The sequence below is a fragment of the Trichosurus vulpecula genome, chromosome 7, assembly GCF_011100635.1.
Source record: "Trichosurus vulpecula isolate mTriVul1 chromosome 7, mTriVul1.pri, whole genome shotgun sequence".
Taxonomy (NCBI): domain Eukaryota; kingdom Metazoa; phylum Chordata; class Mammalia; order Diprotodontia; family Phalangeridae; genus Trichosurus; species Trichosurus vulpecula.
This window is the reverse complement of record NC_050579.1, coordinates 224,965,860-224,985,384: the sequence shown is the minus strand read 5'-3', so window position 1 is coordinate 224,985,384 and position 19,525 is coordinate 224,965,860. Positions and strand designations below refer to the sequence as shown.

Genomic DNA, 19,525 nt, shown 5'->3' with positions numbered 1-19,525 from the left:
TAAGGCACTGTGCTATTTATTGAGGAAAATAAGACAATCATGTAAACAAAACAAAAATACCAAAATCATACAAACAAAAAAACAGTCTTAGCTTTTAAGAATCTTGTATTTGGCATTATATACATAGATATGAGTGTCTTAAAGGCATCAGTGAGAAGGAAGAATAAGTTTAGGATGCATGAGAGAAATACAAGTATGAAAGATTGTGAATGGAGAGCTTCACATGATTTTAGATGTTAAACATTATAGAATGAGGTTGAGACACAAGATCCTTCATGTTCTATCACTTCTTTGAACTTTTTTGGTTCTTAGAATCTATACCATTTCACTTAATATTTGATCAAGCCTTGACTTGTATTGTTGTCTTCCTCCATATGTATATTTCTTTTTTCCTCAACTAGATTACCGTTTCTTTGAAAAATTTTGTTATATTTGTCATTATCATATATATTTGGCTGGAGTAGAGTCAAGATATAGGCACAAGAATTTGAGAAGGCTGATGACTTGGGAGGCCAGAGTGGTTGAGAAGATATCAGTGTTTGTACTGAAGTCAACAAGTAGTGAGGACAGGGGATAAGGTAGAAAGGAAAACCATGAATAAAGTATGACACATGAAAAAGTAGGGTGGGTGCCAGGAAGTAAACAGATTACAGCAACAAGGATCTAGATTGGGTGAAATAGATGGGTCAGTTGAAACCTCAGTGAGGAGACTTCAGGGTGATTATGGCAGGGTAAAGGGCAGGTTTCAGTATGACTAATATAGGAGGAAATAGAAGTGAACTGCACTTGCAAAACTGTATGGCACTTTCAGTGATTCCAGTGTTCACTTCAATAAAACCTCATTATAAAAATCAACATCCCCCTCCCCCCAAAAAAGATGTTAGATGGTTATAAATTATGGAACATTACAATCTTAAGAGTCTCTAAACTTCAACTGATCTAGATGACAATAAACATATTACATGCGTAAGTAAACTGTTGTGTGCTTTGAAACATGAAATTTTCATAGAAAAAAAATCTCCAAAGACATGTATGCCTAGAAAAGAAGGTGGGGCTAGTTTTCCAGTGAGAGTTGGGCATAAGAGATGATGGACTTAAGTGTTGCCATCCAGTCTATAAGATCAAATATCCACTGCTTTGGGTAGGTCATTTACGGGGGAGATCGTGACTTTTGGTTAACATGAAAAAAACTTAAGATTTATTTTGAATATAGATGAAAACTGAGTTTTGTCTGCCTTTGAATTTGACTATCAATCAAGTCAAAACTTTAAGATGGTTTGAAATCGTGAAAATTACAAGTTGGGAAAGAAACAAAGGGTGAAGAATTTAGGTATAAATAAAGCCTTTTAATTTAATATAATCAAAAGTATCTATTTTACATTTTGTAATGCTATCTTTTGTTTGATTATGGACCTGTAACTCACTTAACTTCTCCTTTAAGAATTTGGATGCTATACCATTTGGTACATGTATGTTTAGTATTGATAATACTTCATTGTCTATAGTACCTTTTAGCAAGATGTAGTTTCCTTCCTTATCTCTTTTAATTAAATCTGTTTTTGCCTTTGCTTTGTCTGAGATCAGGATTCCCACCCCTACTCTTTTTCTTCTTCAGGTGAAGCATAGTAGATTCTTTTCCATAGTAGATTCTATTCTGTGTGTGTCTCTCTGCTTCAAGTGTTTCTTATAAACAACACATTATAATATTCTCGTTTTTGATCCACTCTGCTTTCTGCTTCCATTTTATGGGAATTCATCCCATTCACAGTTATGATTCCTATGTATTTCCCTCCATCCTATTTTTCCTCCTGTTTCTCCTCTCTCCTTTCACCCTATCCCTCCTCAACAATGCTTTGCTTCCGTCTACTGCCTCCCGTTGTCTGCCATCTGTTCTGTCAGTCCAATACCACCCCCCGCCACCATGTCGTACTTGATCTCCATCCCTACTACTTACTTGTCAAGTAAGATATATTCCTACATTCAATGTGAGCCAATACTGATGAGAGTAAGGTTCAAGTGATTCCCATTGCCCACCCTCCTATCTTTCCCTTCACTGTAATAGGTTTTTTGAGCCTCTTCATGTGAGATAATTTACCCCATTTTACTTCTCCTTTCCTTCTGTTCCCAGTGTACTCCTCTTTCTCATCCCTTATTTTTTTATATCATTCCCTCAAATTCACCTTATACCCATACCTTCTGTCTATGTATATTCCTTCTAGTTATACTGTTAGTGGTATAATTTTTAAGAATTACAAGCATCATTTTCCCATGTAGGGATGTAAATAGTTCAGCTCCATTGAATCCCTTTTGTTTTCCCCCTTTTTACCTGTCTAGACTTTTCTTGTGTCTTGATATTGGAGAACAAATTTTTTGTTCAGTTCTGTTCTTCTCCTTATGAAAGCTTGAAATCCTTCTATTTTGTTGAATGACCATTTTGTCCCTTGAAGTATTATGCTTAATTTTGCCAGGTAGGTGATTCTTGGTTGTAGTCCTACCTTTGTCTTCCAGAATATCACATTGCATGACTTCCAGTCTTTTAATGTTGCAGCTGCTGAGCCCTACGTAATCCTGATTGTGGTCCCCAATATTTGAATTCTTTCCCTCTGGCCACTTGGAGAATTTTTTCCTTGACCTGATGGTTCTGTAATTTGGCTATAATGTTTCTTGGAGTTTTTATTTTGGGATGTCTTTCCTGAGGTGACCAGTGGATTCTTTAAATGTCTATTTTGCTTCTGGTTCCAGGATATTAGGGCAGTTTTCCATGATAATTTATTGAAATATGCTGTCCAGGTCCTCCCTTTGATTGTGGCTTTCAGATCATCCAGTGATTCTGATATTTTCTCTCCAAGAACTATTTTCCAGGTCAGTTGTTTTTTTCTCATGAGGTATTTAACATTTTCTTCTATTTTTTCATTCTTTCGATTTTTTTTGATTGATTCTCATGGAGTCATTATTCCCCACTTGCCCAATTCTAATTTGAGGAATTGTGTTGCTCAGTTAGCTTTTGTACTTCCTTTTCTATTTGGCCAATTGTAATTTTTAAGGAGTTGTTTTCTTCAGTAGATTTTTGTTTCTCTTTTTCCATTTGGCCAATAATACTTTTTAAGCATGTTTCCTTTTCCATAATTCTCCTGCACCACTCTCATTTCTTTTCCCAATTTTTCTTATACCTTTCTTACATGATTTTTAAGGTATGTTTTTTAGTTTTTCCGTGAGTTCTTTCTGGGCTTAAGACCACTTCACATTTTTCTTTGGAGTTTTGCCCATTGGTGTTTTGACATTGTTTCCTTCTTCTGATTTTGTGTCTTGATCTTCCCTTTCACAATAATAACTTTCTGTGGTCAGATTCTTTTGCTGTTGGTGCTGCTATTGTCTTTTACTCATCTTTTTGTTTGTTTGTTTTTTCCTTTCTTTTAAATTTGAGCTCTGTTCCCAGAGTGAAAGGGGCACTGTCTCAAGCTTCTTGTGCCAGGGGCAGCAGGCCCTAGCTGTTTACCTGGTGCTGCTCTGCTGTTGCTCTGAGGCCCTAGGAAACTCTTATGTCTGGTGCTGTACTGCTGAGGTGGTAGGGTGGAACATGGCTGGCACTGCTGAAGGCCATAGGGGTCTGGCAGCTCACCTGGTGCTGAGCCAGGGTCCTAATGCTGGTGTGTGGCATGTGCTGAGGCTTCTGGGATGTTTCTGCATTTCCCCAGGGACTTCACTGAAAGTCTGGTTCCTGGGAGCTGCCTGTCTGCCTGGGGAAGTATGTAGGGGTCTGTCCCCTGGAGGTTGCCTGTTTGACCAGGGCTATGCAGAAGCACACAGTGGTTCTCAGAGCTGTAGACTGATCATTTCATTGGCTATGCTGAGGCACATGGGGGGCCCTGGTGTTGTCATTTGCCTGCTTCACCACACTGGGCCTCAGGATCTCCCACTGATTTGCTGAGGTGGGGCTTGCTGGGATGCTTCCTCTCCTGGATTGTGTAACCCTTTTACCTGAGTGAGACAGACATCTCTTGCCAATCTTCCAAGTTTCTTGGGCTAAAAGATTGTTTCACTCTGTCTTTTTGCTAGTTCGGCTATTGCAGGATTTATTTGGGAGTGCTATTTATATGGATTTTGGAGTCGAATACGGAAGAGTTATGGCAATTTACTGCTTCTCCATCTTGGCTAATGCCTTGAGCTTCTCCATAAGTCTCTTTGAAGATACCTTCAAAAGTCTTCCATGCTGAAAAAAAACCTTCTGAATTCCATGTTCCTTGTGAACTATTGCCTTACCTTCTGTCTTACTGCAGTACTAACATTTCAGCATTTCAAAGAAAGTCATATGGACTATGTACTTCACAGGATTGTTGTGAGAACCAAGTGAGTCAATATTAGGTATTTTGCAAAACTTAGAGCAAATTTTATTATCTTCATCTTGCAGATGAGAAAACACTGAAAGAAGGTGATTTGCCAAGTCGCAATGCTAACATATTGTAGAACCAATATTTGAACCCAGATCTTTGCATTATAATTCCACAGCTCTTTGCAGTATAAGCTACTACATTAGTAAAATAAGGCCAGAATTGTCAAGTATCTTTTATACTGTGTTCTGATAGTATAATAGCAAATAAAATGTAATTGCTTGTGGTGTCATCTTGCTTGATTTATGTACATTTTAGAGATCTTGGCACTTTATGGGTATGTAATTTGTGTGATTATAATATCTTACATGGATATTACCCTTGCTTTTAAATAACTGAATCATGATTTAGGCAGGACAGTTATTATTATGCCATTTCACAGACTGAGATAAGAGAACTTTAAATACCTTCCCCAAAGTCACAAAGCTAGTAGGTTCCAAATCCTGGGAATAGAATCTAGGTTCTCTGACAGCTAGTCCACTTTCCATTGTTCTGAGCTATCTTTGCCTTTCATTTGATTCAATGTATAGTGTTTGTGGAGATTTCTATAAATCACAAGGCATGAGGCCCTTAATCAGGCCTCTTACTATACCATAAAATCAGATTTGACCAAGAGTACCTGGCCTGTTGTAGGTACCTGTATATTTGACCTCTCCATTCATGGCTCAGAGTGCTTTACAGAGGTGATACAATTCTCCACAACATCCTAAGGAGTGTTTAGAAAGCTTTACTTTATAGCAGGGGAAATAGAGACTGCAATAAATTGCATGACTAAGTTGACATCAGATAAGCATGTCAGTTGTACCTAGGCTAGGTACTCTAATGCATTATCTGTTGGGCTGAAAAGACTGTGAATAGGCTGACTTCTTCAGTGGTGGTGATTATCTAGTGACTCAGTACTCAAAATACTTTTCCTAAATAATAATATTACTTCTTCTGATTGTTTTTTATTTATAAGAATTTGGGTGTTTCCTTAATTCAAATGTCCTGACATATTAGAAAGTATATTCCCCAGGTGCTAATTGAAATTTTTTTAAAACCAAGAATGACCTGTAATGGATGTTGTTTTTTGCGGTGTTTCAGTACTTTTCAGTCATGTTTTACTCTTTGTGACCCCATTTGGGGTTTTCTTGGCAGAGACTGGAGTGGAGGAAACCAAACAAAACAAGATTAAGTGACTTGCCCAGGGTCACATGGCTAGTGAGAGTTTGAGGCTGGATTTGAACTTAGGTCTTCATGACTCCTAGCCCAGCGCTCTATCCTCTGTGTCACTTAGCTGCCTGGATGTTGTTTGATTGAATGCAAATATTATTTCCCACTTATAGAATAAGATTTTTTTATTTCTTTAACTGATGCATTCCCTGTCATTTTTAGTGCATGTGATCATAATAACCAGTTATTTTTGTATCCTATAGACTGAATTTAAAAGTGCTTGGTGGTTTATGAAGCCATCTTTGCTTTTTATGAAAGAAAATTGTCCTTCCTAGGAAGGTTAATTTTTAAAGAAAATATCTAGTATAGGAGTATGGTACTTGTCATGATTTTCCAACCATTATTTAAGGTTTTATTGATAACTTTTATTTTTACATCACTTATTTCCTCCCTTTTAGTTACCTTCTATTGTAACAGAAAACGAAACCAAGAAAACAAAAAACACAAAGAAGCATCCCTCCCCCACCAACACAGCTGGCACATCTGACAGTACATGTAATATTGCACACTGGTAGCCTAATACTTCTCTAACTAGTGTGGATTTGCCATATCTGTACTCTGGTGTCAAAATTAGCTATTACATTTTATCAGAATTTGATGACATTTCTCTTCTGTTTTTATCTGTGTTATTTCAAATGTGTATATTGATCTCATGGTTCTTGTTATTTCATTCTCTATCAGTCTATAGAGGTGTTCCATGCTTTTCTGACTTTCCATACTTTGTTGCTAAATATAAATTTTGTTTTCAGTCTTCTTTTCAACTTGTTTTGAAAGAAGCAACAAGAAGTCAACAAAAGAATATAAATATTTCACTTTAAATTTAGTAATTTCCTTGTTTTGTAGCGCACCTTCACGTGTTTCTAGGCTGTATTCTGCCTGATACCAATAGTTCCAAAGTGTTTTGTTGACTCAGCAAAGTCTTAATAATAAACATATGTATTATTTGAGTGGCCTTCATGTAATAGTATATGCAAGCATATCCTGAAAAATGAGGGAAGGGGCTGTTGATTGTACCTTATTTTAGACAATAGCATATTGCTACTAATTGGATTTCTTAAAGCAGGTGAAATTTTCATATGGATTATAAAAATAAAGAATTTTTTTAAGCTAGCATATTTGAGCATAGCATAATATTTGATTTTGAATAGTTTAATTTGACATAGCTCAGAAATTGCTATGAGCCATATTGGTCTGAAAATAGGAAACACATTTTCCTTCCAAACTGGTTTTTCTAAAACTTGATTATAACATCTTTTTGTTTCAGAGAAATGTCATTTTGGAATTTCAGTCTATATTCAGAGGTGCCCTATATTCATACCAACGTGGTAGATTTGATGTGGTCACAGTTCTGCCAATAACTCCCTGTGTGAATTTCATAGTCACTTTAACCTTTTAGGTTCTATTTTCTCTTCTGTAAAATGAGGAGGCCCACATTAGATAACCTCAAAAATCCCTTCAAAATGTAAAGTTCTGTGCTTCTATTTTTTGCCATCATTACTACTTCCGCCACTCCAGAAACCCTACTTCTGAAATTATTTCATTCAATCTAATACTCTAACTTGCCAAAATATCCTCCTGTATTCACTGATTTTCCCTGTTCTCTTGTCCTTTGAGCCTTGTCATGGTATAATCATATCATGCAAAATATCTTCAAAGTTATTTTACTACCTTTAACTAGATGACCTCCCTTCTTGGTTCCTGCTCTTCCATTTCAAGAATTCCAAAAATTCCATATCCTCAAAGGAACATTTCTTTGCTAAAATTAATTCCCTCTAAAACAAAATATGTAACTCATTACCACATAACTACACTTAGCCTTTGTACTATAGTTGTCATACAATTTATTTTGCCAATATATTTAATTAATTTATGTGCTTATATTTGTTCTTGCTATTGTTTTTTTCTGTTGCTCGATGGTGTAGAAAAATAACCCATTTATTTTGTACAATGCAAATGCTTCATAAAATAATAAATCTTGTGATAGGATCAAAACTTTAGAGAAAGAAGGGTCTTTACCAAGCATATAGTTCAACCTCCTGATTTTACTTATGAGGAAACTGCAGGTAAGAGTGGGCAATGGAAATGTTGAAGGTCATCCAAATACAAAATGGCACAACCAGGATTGAAACTCAGGTTTTCTGATATTGAATCCAATCACTGTACCCCCATACTATATTACCTTTCCATATGTGCAAAAATAATTACTTACTAAAGTCTTTGCTGACAGTAAGGTGAAGAAAGCAATTTATAGCCATCCGTATTAGGTATCTCAAATGGTAAAATATTCTTATTCTTCGCAGGTCATTGCCCTAGTAATGGATATGTTTACAGATGTGGATATCTTCAAAGAAATAGTGGAGGCATCAACCAGAGGGATTTCTGTATATATTCTCCTTGATGATTCCAACTTCAGTCACTTTTTAAAAATGACAGAAAAGCAAGGATGTCAAGTTCAGAGACTCAGGGTAAGGAAATCAGTTTTAATAGTGTGTGTATTATATCAGTTCAGTAATGTCTATGCAATGTTAATACTTAATCCAAATACAAAACTGTATCTAAGAGTGGTGGGCTATTTAATCCCAACCATTCCCCATATTTATTTTGGGGGGTGGGGGCAAGTAACTAAAGTTATATAAAAACCGAGGGTTTTGCATCTTCCCTTCAAGGTTGAAAATTCAACATATAACAAATTTGTATGTCAGAACTTAGCACAATGCCTGGCATATGATAGGCACATGATAAATTCTTAATGATCAGTTGATAGGCTAAAGTCATGTCTGTTCAACAACAAACTTATTAGTTGGTAGATCTAAAGGAAGACCCCTCTCTTGCTTGGTGGAGCTCCTGTGGAAGATTTATGGGAGGATATAGAGAAATGTCTACCTGCTAGGGGCAATTAGATGACTCAGTGGGTAGAGTGCTGGGCCTGGAGTCAGGAAAACATGAGTTCAAGTCTAGTCTCAAACACTAGCTGTGTGACCTTGGACAAGTCACAGTTTGCTAGGAGGGATCTAGATGGCTCAGCAGACAGAGCACTGTGCCTAGAGTCAGAAAGATTTGAGTTCAAATCTGTCCTCAGATGAGTTTTGATCTGCATCTATGGAGGAATACCCACATCATTCATTGCCACATAGTTTATTGCCAGCACAGATCCATCTATGTGTTGAAGGGGAAAACCCTATAATATTCAGGTACTTGTATGCATGTGTGTGTATTTATATACATGCATATTATGTGTATATATGTATATATATATATATATATATATATATATATATATATATATATATGTACAGTGGTTCTGGTATATATTTTATAAAAGATAGAAAGTTCAACTTTCTAAGATAGCTTTTATTTTTCAATTGTCATTTAAATATTTTGGTATCAGAATTCTTAAATGAAATGGATGGTTTGGATTAAATGACCTCTAAAGTTCCTTCCATCCCTAAATCTAAGGTCCTATAAATTTTATATTTTTAAATATGACCTTTTTAACCAAAATTGCAACTTTTATATTTATATTTTTTAGAACATCAGAGTGAGAACAGTAAAAGGCCAAGATTATCTTTCAAAAACAGGAGCAAAATTTCATGGGAAAATGGAACAGAAATTTCTTTTAGTTGACTGCCAAAAAGTTATGTATGGCTCCTACAGGTAAGAACAATGTATTTGTAGGCAGAAATAATTATCATTTGATTAAAATTATTTCTTCTTGTGGTCTACTCTTTCAGTGTTTCATAAGCAATGTCCAGTAAAAATAATAGGTTCACAAAGCGACTTATATAAATTAATTCCTTTCAGGCTCAAAAACCCTCTTGGAGAAGGAATGACAGTTATCATTATTCTCATTTTACTATTGAAGAAAAAGCAACTCATACTAATTAAGGCATCTAGGGGGCATAGTTCTTGGAATTAGGAAGAACTAAGTTCAAATCCAGCCTCAGAAATGTTACTACTTTTTGACCCTGGATAATTCACTCAACCTTTGTCTGCTTTTCCTCATCTGTCAGATTGGAATAGTAATAGCACCTACATCCCATGGTGATTTTTTGCAAATCTTAAAGCATAATATTAAAGTTAGTTATTGTTTTTGTGAGGATGATAATGAGGAGGAGGAGGAGGAAGAGAAAGAGGAAGAAGAGGATACTTACCCTGGGTCTTTCATGACTTAAAATCTGTAGCTTTATCCAACATTCTATGCTACCTGGACTTGAGTTCATGTCTTGACTTTGACACATACTAGTTGGGTGATCTTGAGCAAATCACTTAGCTTCTCAGTTCTTTATGCAGTTTTCTAAAACTACAAATTGTAGAGAAAGTACTAGCTTTCAATGATAGGACTTTCTTCATTCAAGAGTTCTCTGTACCAATGAAATCGCAAATTTTGTCCCAATCTCTAATATCATCCTAAGAAAAGTCTAAGTGAATAATTACACAGCATGCCATCATATACACTGTAGAGAAAGATGTATGAATTACAGTACTTTTTTCTCATTATTCACACCGTAATTCTTGTCCATAGCACACGTCATGGAGTCTGACAAGATCCAAAGGATCAGTTATGCTGTCTTTTCAATTAAATTAACAATTTTACAATTTAGAAATATTGAAAGTATTCCTTTGTTCCTAGTCATTCTCTAGACCCCTTTTGTTCACATCCTGTTTGGCATTGCTACAAGCTCATTTTAAACTTTACTTTCTTTCAGAAGCTATAATGCGGTAAACCACGCACTCAGGATTTCTTAAAGGCTTTGCATGTATCCACATAGCAGAATTTATACACAATCTGGTATAGTAAAAGACCTGTGGAGTCAGAGGGTCAGCATTAAAATCTTGCCTCTGATGTTTATTCCATTGTGTGACGAAGGGCAAGTCATTTAAATGCCTTGGATTGTTTTTTCCTCAATATATGAGGGAGTTGGACTAGATGGCCATTGAAGCTCCCTCCAGGTCTAAATCTATGATGTGATAGCTTTCTTGGATTTTTTGGGCAGGGCAGTTGAGGTTAAGTGACTTTCCCCAAGGTCACACAGTTAGTACATATGATAGCTTTCTTAACCAATACCTTCAGTTTCTTGACCCTACTCAATGTCATTAACTCTACTCTTTATTATTATAAAATCTCCCCTCATTTTCAGTTAAACACCATACTTTTTAATATTTTATTTTCATTCTAAACTTAACAAACTGGACATAAACACTCCATTACACAAAAAAAAAAATAAAAAAGAGGATTGTATATGAGCCCATGAACGTGTTATGAACCTATACTTTCCAAGAACAACAATTCTCTTACCCTTGCCCCGTCTTTATATGATTATGATACATCATTCCCTAATACTGAATTGTCTTCTTTTCATTTTTCTACTCCTCACCCATGTAGCTGCTAATAAAATCATGCAACTCTGCTAACTTGGTTCATGTTTTCTAGTCATAACACTTTCCTGCTTCATAAGATTCTTGTCACATACCTCTATCATTTGAAGCTTTAATGAGAATTAAGCCCCTACCTACTGCCACCTTCACTTATAGCTGATTACCTCTCAACATATTAAATTGAAAATATGGAGAACATGAGGCATGAATTCTCTCAATTATAACCCCTTGTTAAATCCTCACTACCATGTCTGTGCATTCTTTGAAACCTTCCTCATATCAAGTAAGCAAACTTCTCTTGAGCATCCAGCTTCTGGGCACAAGGCATTGTGCCTTTTCTCAAAAGTAAATACCTCCAAGTATCCTTTGCATCCCATTCCTTTCCACATAATGTAGTATCTTTAGCATAATAAGATTAAATAAAGTAACATGTGAAGTGCTTTAGAACCCTTCCAGTGCTATTTTAACTTGAGGTAGTATGACATGGTGGGTGGGGAACTGTACTTTGAGTCAGGAAGAAATACCTACTCAGTCATTTACAGACAATGTAGTCCTAGTCATGAAACTTACCCACTACCTGCCTCAGTTTACTCATATATTAAAGGAGGGCCAGGTGGATTTGAAAGCTTCTAAGTTCCCTTTCAGCTTTAAAAATCTGTGTTCCTTTTGGAGAATCTTTAATTTCCTTCTCCAGTGGCCATTTCTGCTTTCAAACCTATGCAGATCTTCAATGTTTCAAAGGAACTTTAAAATTTTAATTTTTTATTCTTTACTTTATTCTTTTTTGCACCGTACACCATCAAATCCTTCTCCAGTAAGTTATCAAATCCTGTTTATTTCCATGGCATTTCTTGCTTCCATCCTCTTCTCTAATTTTAGTAACCTATTGTAATATCCTAAATGCTGTCTCAGCCTTCCTTCTTATCCCTTTACAATCCTCCCTGACCATTTAATATGTCTACATTTTTCTTCCATTTTACTTTCACCCATGTACCCTGTCCTCTAATCATATTGGCTTATTTGCTCTTCCTTGAATACAACTTCCAGTCTCCCTTCTCCATGACTTTACACCAACCATTTCCCAAGTCTGGGGGGCTCTCCTTCAACCATCACCAAAACACACACAACCTTCAAGTCTTAAAATCCCTGGATTCCTTTAACATTCAATTCAAGTGCAGACCCCTCTAAAAGACCTTTTGTAGTTTTTCTATTGCAGCTTTCATGCTATTTAGTAAATGCTTGTTGATTAATTGACCTTAGGCATTCCTTCCTCACCTTTACCTTTCAAAAAACATTTTCTTTAAGGCCTGGCTGTGGTGCCACCTCCTCCATGGTCTTCTGTGATCTCTTATCAGTAATCCCATTTTACATGGTAATATCTTTATTTATGTTTATGTGTGATGATACCCCCATTAGATTTGAAAGCTTCTGGATGGTAAGGATGATACTGTTCTCATCTTTCTAATATTAACACCTAGCATAATGTTTTATGCATAGTAAATGCTTAATAAACATGTGTTGCTTTTATCTGTCGAGAATTAGCCCTTTGCTTTACATTTCCACACATTCTTACCTCGTTGCCCACATTATTATCCTACATATAGACTGCATCAATAATCCCTTAACTCTACTTCTATACTCTCCCTCCTCCGATGCATCCTTTACATAGCTGCTAGAAAAATCTCGCTCAAACATCACTTTTACCTGCTTTCTCTCTACCTCATAAAGTTGTAATTACTGACTCTTGTCTATTTTTCATCTCAGGTTATACCTCCTTGGAAAAACCTTTCCAAACCCCACCCCTTGGCTCCAGAAGAAAGTGATTGATGTTTCCTGTCTCATTGTTCTTTTTTTAAGTAACTTACGTTATTTAATACTTTTAGTTTTCCACATTGATTCCCACAAGATTTTGAATTATAAATTTTCTCCCCACTTCTACCCTCCCCCCATCTCAAGATGGCATATATTCTGATTGCCCCTTTCCCCAGTCTGCCCTCCCTTCTATTATTCCACTCCACCCCCCCATCCCCTTTCCCCTTACTTTCTCGTAGGGCAGGATAGATTTCTATACCTCATTGCCTGTATATCTTATTTCCCAGTTGCATGTAAAAACACCTGTTTTTTGAGCATTTATTTTTAGAACTTTAAGTTCCAAATTCTCTCCCTTATTGCCTCCCCACCTACCCTCCTTGAGAAGGCAAGTAATTCAATATAGACCACATGTGTCATTATGCAAAACACTTCCATAATTGTCATGATATAAAGGACTAACTATATTTCCCTCCATCCTATCCTATCCCCCTTTATTCAATTTTCTCCCTTGGCCCTGTCCCTTTTCAAAAGTGTTTACTTTTGATTACCTCCTTCCCCACTCTGCCCTTTCTTCTATCATCCCCGCTCTCTTATCCCCTTCCCCCCCTACTGTCCTGTAGGGTAAGATACCCAATTGAGTGTGCATGTTATTCCCTCCTTAAGTCAAATCCAATGAGAGCAAGATTAATCGGCCCCTTCTTCCCTTCCGATAGAACTGCTTTTTCTTGCCACTTTTATGTGAGACAGTTTGCCCCATTCTATCTCTACCTTTCCCATTCTCCCAATATATTCCTCTCTCATCCCTTAATTGTATTTTATTTTTTTTAGATATCATCCCTTCATATTCAACTCACCCTGTGCCCTCTGTTTATATATATGTATACTCCCTTCAACTACCCTAATACTGAGAAAGGTCTCATGAGTTAAAAATATCATCTTTCCATGTGGGAATGTGGACAAAATGGTTCAACTTTAGTAAGTCCCTTATGATTTCTCTTTCCTGTTTACCTTTTCATGCTTTTCTTGATTCTTGTATTTGAAAGTCAAATTTTCTATTCAGTGCTGATCTTTTCATCAAGAAAGCTTGAAAGTCCTCTACTTTATTGAAAGTCCATATTTTGCCCTGGAATATTATACTCAGTTTTGCTGGGTAGGTGATTCTTGGTTTTAATCTTAGCTCCTTTGACCTCCGGAATATCATATTCCAAGCCCTTCGATCCCTTAATGTGGAAGCTGCTAGATCTTGTGTTATCCTGATTGTGTTTCCACAGTACTCAAATTGTTTCTTTCTGGCTGCTTGCAGTATTTTCTCCTTGACCTGGGAACTCTGGAATTTGGCGACAATATTCCTAGGACTTTTCTTTTTTGGATTTTTTTTCAAGAGGCAATTGGTGGATTCTTTCAATTTCTATTTTACCCTCTGGTTCTAGAATAACAGGGCAGTTTTCCTTGATAATTTCTTGGGAGACGATGTCTAGGCTTTTTTTTTTTTATCATGACTTTCAGGTAGTCCAGTAATTTTTAAATTCTCTCTCCTGGATCTATTTTCCAGGTCAGTGGTTTTTCCAATGAGCTATTTCACATCATCTTCCATTTTTTCATTCTTTTTGTTCTGTTTTATAATTTTTGATTACTCATCAAGTCACTAGCTTCCACTTATTCCATTCTAATTTTTAAGGTAGTATTTTCTTCAGTGGTCTTTTGGACCTCCTTTTCTATTTGCCTAATTCTGCCTTTCAAAGCATTCTTCTCCTCATTGGCTTTTTGGATCTCTTTTGCCATTTGGATTAGTCTATTTTTTAAGGTGTTATTTTCTTCAGTATTTTCTGGGGTCTCCTTTAGCAAGTTGTTGACTTGTTTTTCATGATTTTCTTGCATCACTCTCATTTCTCTTCCCAATTTTTACTCTGCTTCTCTCACTTGATTTTCCACATCCTATTTAAGCTCTGCCATGGCCTGAGCCCAATTCATATTTTCCTTGGAGGCTTTGGATGTAGGCTCTTTGACTTTATTGACTTTTTCTGGCTGCATGTTTTGATCTTTGTCACCAAAAAAGATTCTGTAGTCTGAGTCCTTTTATGCTGCTTGCTCATGTTCCCAGCCAACTACTTTTTGCCAGGGCATGACTGCTTTCCAAGTGGAGAGTGCTTTGTCCCAAGCTTCTGGGGCCTTGCACTGCTGTTTTCAGAGCTACTTCTATTCTGAGGTGGTATGACACTCCTCTTCTGACCTGTGCTCTGGCCTGTGAGTACAAGCATTCCTTTCCTCTGTGTAGCTACCATGAGGACTCCCTCTCCAGAGTCACTGCAAGCTCTGCCACACTAGCACTCCTCCTCCCCCAAGAACTGCCAACCAGGATCATGACCCAGATCCAAGCGGAGCAAAGCAAGCACTCCATGCACTCCTGCTCTGATCCACCGTTTGATTTCTCCTACCATGTGGGCCAGGGACTCCTGAAGCAACTGAGGCTGGAGGTCTAGAAGCAGCCTCCAAAGCTTCTTGCTGCTGCCCCTGCCCGCCACCCCAGCTGTCTCATTGTTCTTATATTTTATGTGAACTCCTCTGTCTTCCTTCCATCACAGCTATTTACATCTGTCTCCTGTTCTATATGATAACCTGAAGAACGTGAAAAATGTCACATTTAACTAGCTCTCCTCTGGGTCCTACATGTAATAACTTTGTTTAATGAATGAATGAATGAAATGCAAATTCAAGCTCCTGAACGTTGGATCCAAGACTTTTCCCACTATCTCCCAACAGCACAGATTTAGAGCTGGGAGAAACCTTAGATATCACCTAATGCAGTACCTCAATTTACAGATGGTAAAACTGAGGCACAAAGAGGGCTTGCTTTATTTATTTATTTATTTTTGCCCACAGTCCCACAGGTAGGACATTTCAAAGCCAAGATTCAAATATGTTCTTATTCACTTTCCTCAGTATATACTGGTGATATCATCTGGATTGTAAGCTAAAAGAGACTACATCTCCTTTTTCTTTATCTATCCGCACAGTACCCAGGATAGTGGTTAGCATGGAGTGAATAATCAGTAATTTTATTTTACATTTCACTGATTCCATATATTAGCCATACTAGCTTTTTTAGACAAAAAAAAAATTGAAAAGCTTCCATAGTGTTTGAAGTGGTAACTCCATACAAAGGACTGGATGCTCTAAAATGATGTATTTTAATTAATATCTAATCTCATTTCTGGCCTAGAGTATACATGGCAGTTGTTGTACCTTCTGCTTTCCTTTAGTGCCATATAACTCTTGTCCTTTATATTAATTTTTTATAGTTTATCTCCCAGTGTAATTTATTCTAACTAGAGGTCACTTTGTAATCCGTAGATATTTTTAGATTAAACATTTGTATGATTTCTCTTTAAGTTAGCATTTGTAGCTGTTGCTCTCATGATCGCTTGTTGCTTTTTAAACCATCCATCATAATAAATTATGGATACTTACTAAGTCACAATGATAAGATTTTGGCAAAATGTTGAGACTCTGTGGACGTTGCCTTCAAAGAGTATTATCATGTCTAGTCTTTCTAACATCGCAGACAAGGTGTTCTTTTTGAAAATAATGATCTGCCTCATATTTTGTTTAGCTAGATATAAACATAGATACAAACATAGACATGGTATATGTTTGAAAATAATGATCTGCCTCATATTTTGTTTAGCTAGATATAAACATAGATACAAACATAGACATGGTATAGATGGAGATATGATATACCTATAAGCATAGTTATATAAATACAGATATGGACATAGCAAAAGAAAGCTATAGATATAGATATAAATGATGTAGATATATATGTCATACTTGATGCTGGCCTTTCAATGAGGTAAACCCTTGGTAAGCAGAAATGCAAGTTATACTATAAACCTTCATATACTATTCTGTTTTAATGTGACATATTTACCCCTAAACAATCAGAAGTAGTCACAGTTGACAATTAAGCCTACGCTTAAGTTTTTGTAACATTTAATAGAAGAATGCAAAAATCTTATTTATCAGTACCCTATTACTGTTTCATAGTGATACTGAAAAGTATGCTATATTAATTACATTTTTATTAAGTTTAATATACATATAGTTTAATTATAATTAACATTAAATATAGTTTGTAGTAGATTACTAACATTAATCAAAAATGCTCAAATGTGTAAAATATATAATTTCTAACTGATATCTTTTTGTAAAATATTTTCAGCTATATGTGGTCATTTGAAAAAGCACATCTCAGCATGGTACAGATTATAACGGGACAGCTGGTTGAATCATTTGATGAAGAATTTAGGACTCTATATGCCAGATCCTCTATTCCTAGTCCATTTGCCCAGGAAGAATCAGTGAAGGCAAAAAGTGGCAAGCCTCTCTGGGAAAATGGTACATACCAGCGCTCATTATCTTCTTTAGCTTCCTTTTCCAGCCAGAGAAATCTTTTTGCTAGGCAAGACAATCCTGGTTACTTTAAAAATAGAGGAATATATGCAGTCAATGAACATGACAGATCTAGCATATGGAATCATGGATACAAACCACACTTTTTACCAAATTTTAATGGTCCAAATAAAATCCGTCAGTGTCAACCCAGTCAGATAAATGAGAATTGGAAGAGACATAGTTATGCTGGGGAACAGCCAGAAACCACTCCATATCTACTGCTCAACAGGGCTATGAATCGGGCCAACAATCCATCAACTAATTGGAAAATGCCCTCAGATAGCCTTAGTGTTGCATCATCTTCACGAGGTGGTTATATGAACCCCCGCCATATGCCTGCACAGAGTTTTGCAGACCGCCTGGCACAGAGGAAAACAACAAATCTTCCAGAAAGAAATTCAAATGTACGACGATCTTTTAATGGCACTGATAATCACATTCGCTTTCTGCAACAAAGGATGCCCACCCTTGAAAACACCACAAAATCTTTCCTACGGAATTGGCGAATTGAATGCTATTTAAATGATCACTCAGAAGGGATGCCTGATGCAAATGGCTCAACTCCTGGGGACAGGTTTGAAGGTTATGACGGACTTGAAAATATTAAAGCCAATGCCCTTTATACTCATTCTCGTCTTCGTTCATCAATTGTGTTTAAACCAACCTTACCGGAACAGCAAGAAGTGAATAGTTGTACAACAGGATCCTCAAATTCAACGATAATTGGTTCTCAGGGAAGTGAATCATCTAAAGAGATATCCAACGTGCAACAGTCTTCAGACCAAAATTTACCAGAATTAACTACAAATCCCCAGCCACCTCAGTTAAATGAATCAAAAAGGCATAGCTTGCAGGTTCTAGAAAACCACCATGAACCTGTTTTAAATCAAAACACACATGGCCCTCCTGAATCAAATAACTATTTATATACAACTTTAGGTGTGAACAAACAAATGGAAACTCTGAAAACTGAGCAAAATGAGAACCTACTAAAAAGGCGAAGTTTTCCATTCTTTGAAAATTCCAAGGCCAATCTGGATCATGGTGGGGGCAAACACTATGTGTATAGCACACTAACTAGGAATAGAGTCAAGCAGCCAGAGAAACTCCAAGAGGATTTATTGAAGAGCTCTAAAAGCATGCACAATGTGACCCAAAACCCAGAGGGTGAAGGTGAAGATCCCAAAGGGGAATCTCCAAGCACTACCACCACCAAATCCATTTCTATTGCTGCTCTTCTGGAAGTGAACAAAGAGGAACTCCCAAAGGATATGTCCTCCAAGAAAGAAGTGAAGGGTTCCCCAAGTTTTTTGAAAAAAGGTTCCCAAAAGCTGAGGTCATTACTCAGCCTCACACCAGAAAAGAAAGAAACTCTGTCAAAAAATAAAGCTCCTGCTTTTTATAGAATGTGTAGTAGTTCTGACACATTAGTTTCAGAGGCAGAAGAAAACCAAAAGCCAAAAAAATCAGAGCCAAAAATAGATTCATCTCCAAGAAGGAAACGCTCTCCAGCCAATTCACAAGGCAGTATCCATAAGAGCAAGGAGAATATTGCTGTTGGATCCTCTCTGATGAGCTCGGATGAGAACAGAACCAACCCTTCTGCATACCCAGTTGAAAAAGAGTTCTTAGAAAGTGCAGGAGATGCTTCTGCTCCAAGATTCAACACTGAGCAGATTCAGTACCAAGATTTAAAAGAAGTGAAACCAAGGATAGTCCCTGAAAGAGCACCTCCTTCCTCTCCAAGGCCAAAGCCGAGTGAGCTGCTAAGATCTCATTCAACAGACAGGCGTGTGTATAGTCGCTTTGAACCGTTTTGTAAGATAGAAAGTTCTGTTCAACCCACAGGTCGCATGCCAAGCCCCAGCATGCACCGTCCTGAACTAAAGAACATCAGTGCTGGCAATAGCTATGGTAGGACCAGTCCCATGCTAAACTACAATCCTGCTGTCTATCGCTCTTATCAGCCAAATGAAAATAAATTTCGAGGATTTATGCAAAAATTTGGAAATTTCATACACAAAAACAAATAGTTCTAATTTCAGCAATCTATGCAAAATTCTAAAGTTTCCATGGACACAAATACTTGAACAGATAAGACTATGATCAGGTTCTGTAAAATGCAAATGGGTTTCTTTGGGGAAAATTTTGTAGCTAATGTACATGTTTACATGTATATTATTGTATAGTAAAGGTCTACTTTTATGTAATAAATTCAGTCTTTAACACTGCAGCTGTAATTTGTCCAAAGGAAATTTTGAAAACAATTTTAAAATTAATGT

General features: G+C 36.7%; 1 protein-coding gene across 1 annotated transcript in view; it reads left to right on the top strand.

Annotated features, from left to right (window-relative positions):
- FAM83B (family with sequence similarity 83 member B) overlaps nucleotides 1–19,276 on the top strand; it is an 83,496-nt gene extending 64,220 nt beyond the window's left edge. Inside the window, exons 2-4 of the mRNA XM_036769450.1 lie at nucleotides 7,901–8,065; nucleotides 9,130–9,254; nucleotides 17,011–19,276. Of these exons, the coding sequence (XP_036625345.1) occupies nucleotides 7,901–8,065; nucleotides 9,130–9,254; nucleotides 17,011–19,276 (2,556 nt within the window). The remainder of the gene's footprint in view (nucleotides 1–7,900; nucleotides 8,066–9,129; nucleotides 9,255–17,010) is intronic.
- The last annotated feature ends 249 nt before the right edge of the window (nucleotides 19,277–19,525 follow it).